Source organism: Sus scrofa, chromosome 2, assembly GCF_054392235.1.
Source record: "Sus scrofa isolate SSC_HxYL_T2T_F1_AM1 chromosome 2, Sscrofa_HxYL_maternal_Yorkshire_Landrace_v2.0, whole genome shotgun sequence".
NCBI classification, from domain to species: domain Eukaryota; kingdom Metazoa; phylum Chordata; class Mammalia; order Artiodactyla; family Suidae; genus Sus; species Sus scrofa.
The window spans coordinates 127,409,504-127,425,452 of record NC_139384.1 but is presented as its reverse complement, the minus strand read 5'-3'; the positions used below and the strand labels follow the sequence as shown (position 1 = coordinate 127,425,452).

Here is a 15,949-nt window from a genome sequence, read left to right as displayed (position 1 = left end):
TTAAAATTAACTTCTTTTAGCCTAACAGATGAGTACTTTAAAACTATAAATATTAAGTGAACTAAGAACAAAAGAAGAAACACAAGGCCTGAAATTTATAATTTCATGTAATTATATTGTGCCTGTTGTTAATAAGTTTTAGTAGTTTTCTTTAGATTTAAGGTTTCTTTCTTTTTCTTTGTTGTTACTACAAACAGATTTTTTTCCTTACTTTTGTGATCTTTTGTTTTTGTTTCAGGCAAATCCTAAGAGAGAACAATTGCTTACAAACCTTATTACAACACTTGAAATCTCACAGTTTGACAATAGTCAGTAATGCATGTGGAACCTTGTGGAATCTCTCAGCCAGAAATCCTAAAGACCAGGAAGCATTATGGGACATGGGGGCAGTCAGCATGCTCAAGAACCTCATTCATTCAAAGCACAAAATGATTGCTATGGGGAGCGCCGCAGCTTTAAGGAATCTGATGGCAAATAGACCTGCAAAGTATAAAGATGCCAATATCATGTCTCCTGGTTCAAGCTTGCCTTCTCTTCATGTCAGGAAACAAAAAGCCCTAGAAGCAGAATTAGACGCCCAGCATTTATCAGAAACTTTTGACAATATTGACAATTTAAGTCCCAAGGCATCTCATCGTAGTAAGCAAAGACACAAGCAAAATCTCTACGGTGACTATGCTTTTGATGCCAATCGACATGACGATAATAGGTCAGACAATTTTAATACTGGAAACATGACTGTCCTGTCACCATATTTAAATACTACAGTGTTGCCCAGCTCCTCTTCATCAAGGGGAAGTTTAGATAGTTCTCGTTCTGAGAAAGACAGAAGTTTGGAGAGAGAACGAGGTATTAGCATAGGCAACTACCATCCAGCAACAGAAAATCCAGGAACCTCTTCAAAGCGAGGTTTGCAGATTTCCACCACTGCAGCCCAGATCGCCAAAGTCATGGAAGAAGTATCAGCCATTCATCCCTCCCAGGAAGACAGAAATTCTGGGTCAACCACGGAGTTGCACTGTGGGACAGATGAGAGGAATGCACTGAGAAGAAGCTCTACTGCCCACTCTCACGCAAACACGTACAACTTCACCAAGTCAGAAAACTCAAACAGGACATGTCCAATGCCATATGCCAAAGTAGAATATAAGAGATCTTCAAATGATAGTTTAAATAGTGTCAGTAGTAGTGATGGTTATGGTAAAAGAGGCCAGATGAAACCTTCAATTGAATCCTATTCTGAAGACGATGAAAGTAAATTTTGCAGCTATGGTCAGTATCCAGCTGACCTAGCCCATAAAATACATAGTGCAAATCATATGGATGATAATGATGGAGAACTAGATACACCAATAAATTACAGTCTTAAATATTCAGATGAACAGCTGAACTCCGGAAGGCAAAGTCCTTCACAGAATGAAAGGTGGGCAAGACCCAAACATATAATAGAAGATGAAATAAAACAAAATGAGCAAAGACAATCAAGGAGTCAAAGCACAACTTATCCTGTGTATCCTGAGAGCACTGATGATAAACACCTCAAGTTTCAGCCGCATTTTGGACAGCAAGAATGTGTTTCCCCATATAGGTCAAGAGCAGCCAATGGTTCAGAAGCAAATCGAGTAGGTTCTAATCATGGAATTAATCAAAATGTAAACCAGTCTTTGTGTCAGGAAGATGACTATGAAGATGATAAGCCAACCAACTACAGTGAACGTTACTCTGAGGAGGAGCAACATGAGGAAGAAGAGAGACCAACCAATTATAGCATAAAATACAATGAAGAAAAACATCATGTGGATCAGCCTATTGATTATAGTTTAAAATATGCCACAGACATCCCTTCTTCACAGAAACCAGCATTTTCATTCTCAAAGAATTCATCTGGACAAAGTACTAAAACTGAACGCATCTCTCCAAGCGGTGAGAACACATCCACACCTTCCTCTAATGCCAAGAGGCAGAGCCAGCTCCATCCAAGTTCAGCACAAAGCAGAAGTGGTCAGACCCCAAAAGCCACCTCCTCCTCTTGCAAAGTTCCCTCTATCAACCAAGAAACCATACAGACTTACTGTGTAGAAGATACCCCAATATGTTTTTCAAGGTGTAGTTCATTATCGTCTTTGTCATCAGCCGAAGATGAAATAGGGTGTGATCAGCAAACGCAGGAAACAGATTCTGCTAATACTCTACAAATAGCCGAAATCAAAGAAAACAGTGGAACCAGATCAACTGAAGAGTCTGTGAGCGAAGTTCCAACAGTGCCACAGCACATTAGAACCAAATCCAGCAGACTCCAGGCTTCTGGCTTATCTTCAGAATCAACCAGGCACAAAGCTGTTGAATTTTCTTCAGGGGCCAAATCTCCATCAAAGAGTGGTGCTCAGACACCTAAAAGTCCACCAGAGCACTACGTTCAGGAGACTCCACTCATGTTCAGCAGATGTACCTCTGTCAGCTCACTTGACAGTTTTGAGAGTCGTTCCATTGCCAGCTCCGTTCAGAGTGAGCCCTGCAGTGGAATGGTGAGTGGCATTATAAGCCCCAGTGACCTTCCAGATAGCCCAGGACAAACCATGCCACCAAGCAGAAGTAAAACCCCTCCCCCTCCCCCTCCTCAAACAAGTCAAACCAAGCAGGAAGTACCTAAAAGTAAAGCACCTAGTGCTGAAAAGAGAGAAAGTGGACCTAAGCAAGCTGCTGTGAATGCTGCAGTACAAAGGGTCCAGGTTCTTCCAGATGCTGATACTTTGTTACATTTTGCTACAGAAAGTACTCCGGATGGATTTTCTTGTTCATCTAGCCTGAGTGCCCTGAGCCTCGATGAGCCATTTATTCAGAAAGATGTGGAATTAAGAATAATGCCTCCAGTTCAGGAAAATGACAATGGCAATGAAACAGAAAATGAGCAGCCTGAAAAATCAAATGAAAACCAGGAAAAAGAGGCAGAAAAGCCCACTGATTCTGAAAAAGACCTATTAGATGATTCAGATGATGATGATATTGAAATTCTAGAAGAGTGTATTATTTCTGCCATGCCAACAAAATCTTCACGCAAAGCAAAAAAGCCAGCCCAGACTGCTTCAAAATTACCTCCACCTGTGGCAAGAAAACCAAGTCAACTGCCTGTGTACAAACTTCTGCCCTCACAAAACAGGTTACAAGCACAAAAGCATGTTAGTTTTACACCAGGAGATGATGTGCCACGTGTGTATTGTGTAGAAGGGACACCTATAAACTTTTCCACAGCTACATCTCTAAGTGATCTAACAATAGAATCCCCCCCAAATGAGTTGGCTGCTGGAGAAGGGGCCAGAGCAGGGGCACAGTCAGGTGAATTTGAAAAACGAGACACCATTCCTACAGAAGGCAGAAGTACAGATGAGGCTCAAAGAGGGAAATCCACATCTGTAGCTATACCTGAACTGGATGACAATAAAACAGAAGAAGGTGATATCCTTGCAGAATGCATTAATTCTGCTATGCCCAAAGGAAAAAGTCACAAGCCTTTCCGTGTGAAAAAGATAATGGACCAGGTCCAGCAAGCATCTATGTCCTCATCCGGAGCTAACAAAAATCAATTAGATGGTAAGAAAAAGAAACCTACTTCACCAGTAAAACCCATACCACAAAATGCTGAATATAGGACGCGTGTAAGAAAAAACACAGACACGAAAAATAATTTAAATGCTGAAAGAGCTTTCTCAGACAATAAAGATTCAAAGAAACAGAGCTTGAAAAATAATTCCAAGGACTTCAACGATAAGCTGCCAAATAATGAAGATAGAGTCAGAGGAAGCTTTACTTTTGATTCACCTCATCACTACACACCTATTGAAGGCACTCCGTACTGTTTTTCACGAAATGATTCTTTGAGTTCTCTAGATTTTGATGATGATGATGTTGACCTTTCGAGGGAAAAGGCTGAATTAAGAAAGGGGAAGGAAAACAAGGAATCAGAAGCTAGGGTTAGCAACCACACAGAACTAGCCTCGAACCAACAATCAGCTAAGACGACACAGGCTGTTACAAAACATCCAATAAATCGAGGTCCGTCTAAACCTATGCTGCAGAAGCAGTCCACTTTTCCCCAGTCCTCCAAAGATATACCAGACAGAGGGGCAGCAACTGATGAGAAATTACAAAATTTTGCTATTGAAAATACTCCAGTTTGCTTTTCTCGAAATTCCTCTCTAAGTTCTCTTAGTGACATTGATCAGGAAAACAACAACAACAAGGAAAGTGAACCTATCAAAGAGACAGAGCCTCCTCATTCCCAGGGAGAACCAAGTAAACCTCAGGCATCAGGTTATGCTCCTAAATCATTTCATGTTGAAGATACCCCTGTTTGTTTCTCAAGAAACAGTTCTCTCAGTTCTCTCAGTATCGATTCTGAAGATGACCTATTGCAGGAATGTATAAGTTCTGCCATGCCAAAAAAGAAAAAGCCTTCAAGACTCAAGGGTGATAATGAAAAGCATAGTCCCAGAAACATGAGTGGCATATTAGCAGAAGATTTGACGCTTGATTTGAAAGATATACAGAGACCAGATTCAGAACATGGTTTATCCCCCGATTCAGAAAATTTTGATTGGAAAGCTATTCAGGAAGGTGCAAATTCCATAGTAAGTAGTTTACATCAAGCTGCTGCTGCCGCATGTTTATCTAGACAGGCTTCGTCTGATTCAGATTCCATCCTGTCCCTGAAATCAGGAATCTCCCTGGGGTCACCATTTCATCTTACACCTGATCAAGAGGAAAAACCCTTTACAAGTAATAAAGGCCCACGAATTCTAAAACCTGGAGAGAAAAGTACACTGGAAACTAAAAAGATGGAATCTGAAAATAAGGGAATAAAGGGAGGGAAAAAGGTTTATAAAAGTTTGATTACTGGAAAAGTTCGATCTAATTCAGAAATTTCAAGCCAAATGAAACAGCCTCTTCAAACAAACATGCCTTCAATCTCTCGAGGTAGGACAATGATTCACATTCCAGGAGTTCGGAATAGCTCTTCAAGTACCAGTCCAGTTTCTAAAAAAGGTCCACCGCTGAAGACTCCAGCCTCCAAAAGCCCTAGTGAAAGTCAGGCGGCTACCACTTCTCCCAGAGGAGCAAAGCCCTCAGTGAAATCAGAATTAAGCCCTGTTACCAGGCAGACGTCGCAGACAGCTGGGTCCAATAAAGGGCCTTCTAGATCAGGATCTAGAGATTCCACTCCTTCAAGACCTGCCCAGCAACCACTCAGTAGGCCTATGCAGTCTCCAGGGAGAAACTCGATTTCTCCTGGTAGAAATGGAATAAGTCCTCCTAACAAATTATCTCAACTACCAAGGACGTCATCCCCTAGTACTGCTTCAACTAAGTCCTCAGGTTCGGGGAAAATGTCTTACACATCTCCAGGCAGACAGATGAGCCAGACAAACCTTACCAAACAAACAGGTTTATCCAAGAATGGCAGCAGTATCCCAAGAAGTGAGTCTGCCTCCAAAGGGCTAAATCAAATGAGTTGTAGCAATGGATCCAATAAAAAGGTAGAACTTTCTAGAATGTCCTCAACTAAATCAAGTGGAAGTGAATCTGATAGATCAGAGAGACCTGTGTTAGTACGCCAGTCAACTTTCATCAAAGAAGCTCCAAGTCCAACCCTGAGGAGAAAACTGGAGGAATCTGCTTCGTTTGAATCTCTTTCTCCATCTTCTCGACCAGATTCTCCCACTCGGTCCCAGGCACAGACTCCAGTTTTAAGTCCTTCTCTTCCTGATATGTCTCTGTCCACACATTCGTCCGTTCAGGCTGGTGGGTGGCGAAAACTCCCACCTAATCTCAGTCCCACCATCGAGTATAATGACGGAAGACCGATAAAGCGCCATGATATAGCACGCTCCCACTCTGAAAGTCCTTCCAGACTTCCCATCAATAGGTCAGGAACCTGGAAACGTGAGCACAGCAAACACTCATCATCCCTTCCTCGAGTAAGCACTTGGAGAAGAACTGGAAGTTCATCCTCAATTCTTTCGGCTTCATCAGAGTCCAGTGAAAAGGCCAAAAGTGAGGATGAAAAACATGTGAACTCTATCTCGGGAACCAAACAAACTAAAGAAAGCCAAGTATCCACAAAAGGAACATGGAGGAAAATAAAAGAAAGTGAAATTTCTCCCACAAATACTACTACTCAGACCACTTCCTCAGGTGCTGCAAACGGTGCTGAATCCAAGACTCTAATTTATCAAATGGCACCTGCTGTTTCTAAAACAGAGGATGTTTGGGTGAGAATCGAGGACTGTCCCATTAACAACCCCAGATCCGGAAGATCTCCAACAGGAAATACCCCCCCTGTGATTGACACCGTTTCAGAAAAAGGAAACCCAAACGCTAAAGATTCAAAAGATAATCAGGGAAAACACAATGTGAGTAATGGTGGTGCTCCCACACGCACCATGGGTTTGGAAAACCGCCTGAACTCCTTTATTCAGGTCGATGCCCCAGACCAAAAAGGAACTGAGACAAAACCGGGACAAAGCAACTCTGTCCCTGCATCAGAGACTAACGAAAGTTCTATAGCTGAGCGTACCCCATTTAGTTCTAGCAGCTCAAGCAAGCACAGTTCACCCAGTGGGACCGTTGCTGCCAGAGTGACTCCTTTTAATTACAACCCAAGCCCTAGGAAAAGCAGCGCAGATAGCACTTCAGCCCGACCATCTCAGATCCCGACGCCGGTGAATAACAACACGAAGAAACGAGATTCAAAAACTGACAACACAGACTCCAGTGGAACTCAAAGTCCTAAACGCCATTCTGGGTCTTACCTTGTGACGTCTGTTTAAAAAGAGCTGGAATGATGAAACTAAGAATGTGTTATGTGTTCATTACAACTGCTATGTAGAAATTCTGTTTCAAATGCAACTTTAAAAGACTGAAAAAAATTGTAAATAGGTCTGATTCTTGTTAGAGAGTTTTTGTTCTGGAAGCCATATTTGATAGTATACCTTGTCTTCACTGGTCATATTTTGGGAGGCACTCTTGATAGTTAGGAAGAAAATGGTAAAGCCAAGGATATTTGTACAGTATGTTTTACAAGTATTTAAGTAGCATCCCATCCCATCATCCTTTAATTATTGCTTGTCTTAAAATAATGAACACTACAAATAGAAGATATGATATATTGCTGTTATCAATCATTTCTAGATTATAAACTGACTTAAACTTACATCAGGGAGAAATTGGTATTTATGCAAAAAAAAATTCTGTTTTAGTCCTTGTGAGTCCATCTAACATCATAATTAATCATGTGGCTGTGAAATTCACAGTAATATGGTTCCCGATGAACAAGTTTACCCAGCCTGCTTTGCTTTACTGCATGAATGAAACTGATGGTTCAATTTCAGAAGTAATGATTAACAGTTCTGTGGTCACATGATGTGCATATAGATAGCTATAGTGTAACAACTTACACTATTTTGTGCTCAAAACAAAAATCTGTGTAACTGTAAAACATTGAATGAAACTATTTTACCTGAACTAGATTTTATCTGAAAGTAGGTAGAATTTTTGCTATGCTGTAACTTGTTGTATATTCTGGTATTTGAGGTGAGATGGCTGCTCTTTTATTAATGAGACATGGATCGTGTCTCAACAGAAACTAAATGAACATTTCAGAATAAATTATTGCTGTATGTAAACTGTTACTGAAATTGGTATTTGTTTGAAGGGTCTTATTTCACATTTGTATTAATAATTGTCAAAAGGGCCTCTTTTAAAAGCTTATATAAATTTTTTCTTCAAATTCTATGCATTAAGAGTAAAATTCCTCTTACTGTAATAAAAACAATTGAAGCTGACTGTTGGCCTTTAACCATTCCATGCATTGGCACTTAACTTTTCCTGAAATTTATTTTTTATATGTGATGAGCACTTCCTGATGTTTAATATTTTTCCACTTTTTTTTTTTCTTACTCCGCTGGAGTTGATTTTTAAAATTCATATGAGAGCAATGTGAACTGCCTAGCACAGGACTTGGTATAATAGGCCCAAATGGAATATTTCTTTTTTCTTAAAAGAAGTCTATACTTGAGAAATTAATTATTCCTAGGTATAAGTGATCTCTTCCAAGCCTGTCTTGGAATGTAACTGTCTTGTCCCTGCGTCTTCTCCCTGTTGCTTCTGGGTCTGGAATGAACACCTTTTTATCCCCCTGTGTGTTACAGCAAAATTCCAGCAGCCAAGTATAATCAGCACTTTGCCATGCTCAGAAGATGCAAATCGCGCGGATCTTCAAAGGTAGATTTAATACTGTTAAGGTATTCAGAAGACTGTTTAGCAACCCCTCCCTGTTAAGGAAAACTTTGTTTTTGATGGATCAAGTTGTGGGGTATGTATTCCAGTGCCCCCTTCCTCACAGAGCAGGGAGAGAATGAAGGAAGATAAACTGTTAGACTTATTTTAAAAACTAATATATCTTACCAGAATTTGTTCTAAATGATCAGAGGGTAAGGATGATGGTAAATGCTCACATATTTGTTGAATAAATGAAATTTTATTTTGAATAATAAAAGTCATGCACTCTGCATTTGGGAAAGGAAAAAAGATATTTAGATATGTCAGAATCCTGGGGAAAGGAGGTGAGGGGTAAGCACATCTGTCTACCTGGTGTCTTTGAAATCACATCGTGTCGTTAATTATCAGCCTCTTACCTGTGTTTATCATTTATAGAGAATGACTTTTTTCTAAGCTACAATAGCAGTACATAAGTGCTATGACTCGAAGTAAGGCATTTGATCCCAAAGCCCATAGTCTTCCTATAGCACCACTTTGCAAACACCTCAATTACTGACCTTTGGAATATATCTACATTTAAATTTGTGTTAAATGTTATCTGAATGAAATAATGTGTAAGTAATAATACTCATTTATTCTGTTTTTCTCAAAGGCTGCCTTATCCGAGAGGGATATACATGGATATAGGTCATATTTCTTTTCCTTTTCCTTTAGTCCTGATTTTCTATTCTTTTTCTTGTTGTTGTTACTGCATGCCAGTTTTTATAAACCACTTCAGATATTTTTATGGAAAAAGATGGCATGTAAGTCAATTAGAATAAAATTGCCTTTCTCAAAGAAGAAAAAAAAATATTATTGAGACTGAAAATAGGAGTTCCCTTTGTGGCTCACTGGTTAACAAACCTGACCACAATCCATGAGGATGGGGGTTTCATCCCTGGCCTCGAACTCAATGGGTTAAGGATCTGGCATTGCCATGAAATGTAGTGTAGGTCTCAAAGGAGACTCGGATCCCGAGTTGCTGTGGCTCTGGCCTAGGCTGGCCGCTGCAGTGCCAATTCGACCCCCTAGCCTGGGAACTCCAAGGTGCCACAGGTTCGGCCCTAAACAGCAAAAAAAAAAATTAAAAAATAAAAGAGAGAGACTGAAAATGAAAACAAGGTGCCTTCCATAGGCCAGAAAACTCAGGAATTCCAGTAGGCAACACCTACTGGGAGAAGGTACAATAGGTCTACATTGACCATTGAGGGAAAAGTTGCTGTCTGAGACCCTCTAGTTGAGATAATGGCTCTGAATTGGTAAAGGAACAAATCTCAGTTCTACTTTTAGAAGTTCACAGGGTGCTGCCGTAACCGATGACAGGCCAAATATTCCAAACTGATGCTTGTTACAAATGGCGTACCGAGTTAAGAGTTGGGGATTAGTTGAGTTGCACTGCCTGTTTAGAGAAGTAAGGCAGTGCCCTCTCTGGCTTTGGACTGCAGCAAACAGAACTCCTAAAGCACTGGTTTACAAACTAGAATGCATTTGAATCACCAAAAATGCTTATTGAGATACAACCCCCATACTTTCTGATTCTGACTGAGACCTAAGAATTTGCATTTCTAACAAGTTCTCAAGTGCTGCTGATGCTGCTGGTCTTGGAACCACACTCTCAGAACTACTCCCCTGTATTGAAACGGTGAAGCTCCTTGAGGACTGCTTTCTGTCCTAGCTATTCATCTCATCAACTGCTCTCATCATCTGACTAAGTATACCAAAAAATAAACTTCCCTCTCCTTTAGGCTTGAAAGATTTGAATATTGAGCTGTATAATCTGATACAGTTCATCTCAACTCCTAATAGTAGACAGATTTACCAGACATGAATGAACAGGTAATTCTAAAGACAATGACTGTAGCTGAATGATTGACTGATGTTGCCTTTGGAACAGTTATTGAAAAGGCAATAATTTCAGCACATATCTAGATATTTCAAAAATATCTTATTTCCAATAAGATCAAAAGACACTCCCCCCAGAAAAAGACAAAAGAGAACTTTGAAGTGAGGGCAGGGGTTTCAGGTGAAAGAGAAATGTACCCAGTTTGTTAGTATACAAAGAGCGATGAGTTAACTGTGGCAAATTGGTATTTGAGAATAAACTTTACAAGTTACCTTGTACTAGAAGGAAAGATAATAAGAGGGAAATAATGAGATAAAAGATAAGCCCGAAAGGATCAAATTACACTAAGTACAGTCAAAAATTTTTTTCCTGTAAATTAGGTTGTGTTTCCACAAAGTTAATGAGAAGGGCTGAATCTTGGTGAAGAAGGGAGCCAGTTGCACTATATCTGAATTCATGTTATCACAGGATTTTTTTTTACCTAAAATAGGAAAAGAACATAGTGCCAGAAATGCATACTGTAAATTGCAAGAACTGAAAAATATTTGCATAGTCAGATCATTTAAACTTACAACACAAAAATAAATTTTCAAAAGTCATGATGGCTGAAATAGGGTATACAAATTATTTTTTAATTTCTAATTCCTGCATATTATGCTACTTTTAAATACTGCTTTGTAGTGTTGAAACCTCTGGTCTTTGATTCCTGTAAACACCAGTTCATTTTCTTGCCATTCTCCTAACTCTGTCCTGTGGTCTATAAAACTATATTCTGGTTTTTGTTAGACCATTGCTGCTTCTTTCAACCTGTATAGGTCTTTTTGTGTGTAATATTGTTCTTGGTGCTAAATACACTTTCTTATGGTATTCAGGATAACTCTACATTTGTGACTATTTGCTTATTTTCTTCAAGTTATGAGACTTATTTTTTTAATTAAAAATACCCAACATTATGCTAGTAAAGGTGACCACTGAATATAAAGTAACATTAGTGAAAATTAACTATTGAGAACATTGCAAACATTGCCAGCCTTGGAGTTCCCGTCGTGGCTCAGTGGTTAACGAGTCCAACTAGGAACCATGAGGTTGCACGTTCGATCCCTGGCCTTGCTCAGTGCATTAAGGATCTGGCGTTGCCATGAGCTGTGGTGTGGGTCGCAGACGCGGTTTGGATCCCCGCGTTGCTGTGGCTCTGGCGTAGGCCAGTGGCAACAGCTCAGATTGGACCCCTAGTCTGGGAACCTCCATATGCCGCGGGAGCGGCTCAAGAAAAGGCAAAAGGACAAAAAAAAAAACCAAACAACAACAACAAAAAAAACATTGCCAGCCTCACCTACAGTACCACCTTTTGGAATCCAGACACTTAGTCTTACTATTGGTCACTAAATCCCGTATCCAGTCTTTCCCCTGGACCAGGCACCAGAAGCAGATATCTGACCTAGGGCAGACTTATTAACTGACCAGTGACCAAGACATGTAAGACTTGTCTTAAAAAGACAGCCAATTTGAAATGAGTCACAAAGGAAATTTGTAGTTGGTGATTGAGTGCTGGAACTGAAAGATCTTGTAGAGTTAAAGCTGAGATCACTAGGACTGGGCTCATGAAGCTAAGAGAAGGACGGTCAGTAGAGAGAGAAGGAACAGATACGGGAAGGAGGCATTAAGAACAAGTGAGAGAGTGGCTAGCCCCTGGTGTTACCTCAGTCCCTGCCGGTTCTGGGACCTAGTTCTACTTTCCCTTGTGTTTGGGGTACCTGTGAACCTTAAATCCACTTTGTTCCTGAAGTAACTTGAAACTAACAGAAAACTACATTTAGACACCTCTTAGTTGTTTTTTAATTTTAAATATAGAGAAAGCTTTCTAAAAAACATTGTGGGGAGAGAAGAATAAGCTGCCTTAAAAAAGAAAAAAATAAAATTGGTACTCTGCCAAGTACCAAGTGCCAAAAAAGAAATATTATCCAAGAAGGCCAAAACCAGCCAAACTAGCATTTAATTTATCTGAAATACTTGTATCATTTGGGATTCTTATTATAATTGTTAACAAGAGCTTCTCTGAAAGACAAGACCTTCATTTAAGAAATTGTAGGTAGCTCACAGGAGCAGTATGAAGGCCAGAAAGTCAGTCTCGGAAATGACACAGCAAAAACAATACCCAATACCCAATACTGTGAGACTCCATCATTAAAGACCTAGTTATTGCCCCTAAACTCCAGAACCCTCTGACACCACCTTCCCCCCAGAATTAAGGTTCTGTGTGGCACTTGCTTCCTCACACTGCTCACTTCTAGACTGAAGTCTTGCTTGGCAAGTCATGATTGGCAGAAGCTATGCCACATGCCTGTAGAGTCTGGGAAAGATTGATTGTGTGGTTTCTCCACTAAGGAAGTTGGATACATAATGCAGGAATTCTGCAAGTTGGCCAGGGGTGTTTCAAAAGCATTGGGCAACTGGAATCTATGACATGTCTCTATTATAGTATTCCTGCTACCTGAGCAATTAAATAACTGGGAAAATATTAAGGAAACAATTTGAGCAATAAAACCTTTAAATTTGAATAAACATGTAAATAATTGTTAATCTAATAATGAATCTCAATGTGAATGTCCATGTAACTCAAAACTAAAAAGATGGGGAGTTCCCACTGTGGCTCAGTGGATACAAATTTGACTGGCATCCAGTTCGATCCCTGGCCTCGCCCAGTAGGTTAAGGATCCCAAGTTGCTGTGAGCTGTGGTATAGGTCACAGATGCAGCTCAGATCCAGCATAGGCTTTGTCGTAGGCTGGCAGCTACAGCTCCAATTCAACCCCTAGCCTGGGAACCTCCACATGCTGCGGGTGGGGCCTTAAAAAAAAAAAAGACCTGGAGTTCCCGTCGTGGCGCAGTGGTTAACGAATCCGACTAGGAACCATGAGGTTTCGGGTTCGGTCCCTGCCCTTGCTCAGTGGGTTAAGGGTCCGGCGTTGCTGTGAGCTGTGGTGTAGGTTGCAGACGCAGCTCGTATCCCACGTTGCTGTGGCTCTGGTGTAGGCCGGTGGCTACAGCTCCAATTCGACCCCTAGCCTGGGACCCTCCATATGCTGCGGGAGCGGCCCAAGAAATAGCAAAAAGACAAAAAAAAAAAAAAAAAAAAAAAGACCTGAAAAGATGAAATACTTAACTATTTTAATGATCATAAATGCCAGATTATTCCAACCCAAACTAGGAAATGATTTACAAGGGAGGGAAGATGTAAAAACATGCTAAATCTGTAATCTTTTCTTGGGGGGGGGGCTCTTCCATTTTTGGCTGCCCAGTGGCATATGGAGTTACCAGCCAGGGATCAGATCCAAGCCGCAGCCAAGGCAATGCCGGATCCTTAACCCACTGTGCCTGGCCAGGGATCAAACCTATGACTCAGCACTCCCAAGACATGGCCCATCCTGTTTAGCCACAGTGGGAACTCCCTAAATCTCTAATCTTAAATAAACAGTGTCAAAATATACTATTTTAATTTGGAAAAGTACAAATTTAATTTTTTTATTTAGTGGTAACCCCAAATATTAAAAAGAAAAAAAAAATTCCATCCAAATCTTTAGTCAAAAGATAACTAAGAATACCTGAACAAGATAACAAAGAATGGGGAAAGTAGGAAAGGGGGAATTAGTCACAAAAAAAGCATATAATGACACATTGATACCAAATAAGAAGTGGACTAAGCGCATATGGTAAAATAACTGCTCTCAGGTTGGAGTCAAATTTTTAAAAATCTTCCAAATATATGTCATTAATAGAAGACAGACTTAAAATTATCCCAAATGAATAAAACTAAAATTACAACCACAGCCAAATGCAAAGAAAACAGTAAAGATAAATTTATGTCAAAGTATAATTCTCAATAAAAAGCATCAAATGTTAATGAAACATCAGTTACGACTTTCTTCAATATATCAAACAAAATTACCAAGGTACTGACAAGAACCGTGGAACCAGTGAGACTATCAGTATTTTACACACACAAATCAAAAGGAGAGTTATTTAAAACCACAACCTTCTTCCAGAAAGGGTGGCTCTTGCTGTGGGAAAATTCTCAAGGGTGATTATCTTTAGCTGAGGACCTTGATGGGTTTGGGATCTGTAAAGCCCAGCCTGGAGTTTGAGTGGGAGGAGGGTTAGAGAAAATCTTAGGTTTGCTAAAGACAGGCAAGAACTTGGGATTCTTGGGGTACACGGGAATAGGAATTGAGGAACAGAGATGGGGAAGACCAAAGGAAAGTTGGAAGGCAGAAAAAGGCAAGTCAAGGTCCTATGAAAACCCTGGAGATGCAGCAAGTTAAATTACTTTGGAAACAGGCATACAGCTGTTTCAATTGGAACCTAAGTCCTTTGTAAAGTCTCTGTTCAAGTGGTAATCATTTGTTTTTAACTTTCAGAATCTTTAAACAATCGCAATTATCTTCACCATCACATTTTAAAATTTTTGGCTGCCACACAAAACAGCTTGATGTGGAATCTCAATTCCCACACCAGGGATTGAACCTGGGCCAAAGCAGTGAAAGCACCAAGTCCTAAGCCCTGGACCAGCAGGAAACTCCCCACATTAGTAATAATTATTTGAATTTAGTTATAAATTAGGTATAAATGTTCACCACTGTTTGCTCTATATTGCAAAGGAAATCCTTTGCCAATTCCTTATATTAGCATAATTTGGTTTGGCTGCAGTATGTCCTTAAATAGTTTTGGGTTTTGTTTTGTTTTTTTTTTTTCCCCAGAGAAGCAAAGTTGGAAATATACTTTCTAAATTCTTGCTTATTTAAAATTGTTTTCTTTTTCCATCACACAAAGGATAATTTGGTCACAACTTTGGTCACAATTCATTTTCTCCAAAACTTTAACTTTTAATGTTTACCATGGCTAAAAACTTCAAGTAGCAATCTGAGTTATTTTCCAGTATAGGCAACTTTTATTTCCTATCTTCATGTTTTTAGGTTTATGTTTTCAATCCTTGAAATAAAGCAATTTTACTGGCATAAGTCCAGCTGTGTGTCTTTTTTCTACAGCCCTGTCTTTTAATACTGAATCTTTTCAATCTTGAGTCTTCAGTTCAGTAAGTATTCTCATGTTATCTCTTTTCAATCCAATCAGATTTATCAAAATGGCCCTCTCCATCAGACACCATCCAAAATCTTGGTGGTGCCTAAGTGGGGACCACACTGTCAGGGTTCTTGGCATCAGAAGTTGCACTCTATTCCTCTGTAAGTGGGAAGAACACCTGTCCTCTACTTTGGTATCGACATTTCCCTAGAAGTGTACCAAAGCCGTATTTCATGTTTTCAAATACCTTAAAGGATTTGTAATGAAAGTTTCATTAAAAGAAATTTTACTTACAGTGTACCCTCCTACCCCAGGATATAGATATGGATCCAACAGAGGCTCGATATGGAATGTAGACAAAACTTAGTCATAAACATCATGTTGTGCTCTGAATTTCCCCCGCAACAGTGAAAGCTGTGTCATTAGATCAGGTTGGTGTACCTAGCATTTCATTATCCTAGGGCAAATTCTACATCTTCTGTGGAAACTGACTTCTGATTCTGTGGTAGATCACATTTCCAAAGATGGGAAAATATCCCTCATACTACATCCTTTTTTGTAATAGATGCCTATTACCCCTCCTTTTTCTTGTCTTTTTTTTTTTTTTTTTGTCTTTTTAGGGTTGCACCTGCCCTATATGGAGGTTCCCAGGCTAGGGGTCAAATCAGAGCTGCAGCTGCCAGCCTACACCACTGCCACAGCAACAAGGGATCCAAGC

At 39.9% G+C, this 15,949-nt stretch overlaps 1 protein-coding gene across 49 annotated transcripts in view; it reads left to right on the top strand.

Annotated features, from left to right (window-relative positions):
* APC (APC regulator of WNT signaling pathway) overlaps positions 1-8,551 on the top strand; it is a 324,590-nt gene extending 316,039 nt beyond the window's left edge. For 48 of the 49 annotated variants that reach the window (XM_085009317.1, XM_085009297.1, XM_085009312.1 and 45 more), the window contains one exon: positions 239-8,551. In XM_085009317.1, the coding sequence (XP_084865443.1) occupies positions 239-6,824 (6,586 nt within the window). In that variant the 3' untranslated portion in view covers positions 6,825-8,551. 49 annotated transcript variants of the gene reach the window in all.
* Positions 8,552-15,949: the final 7,398 nt, after the last annotated feature.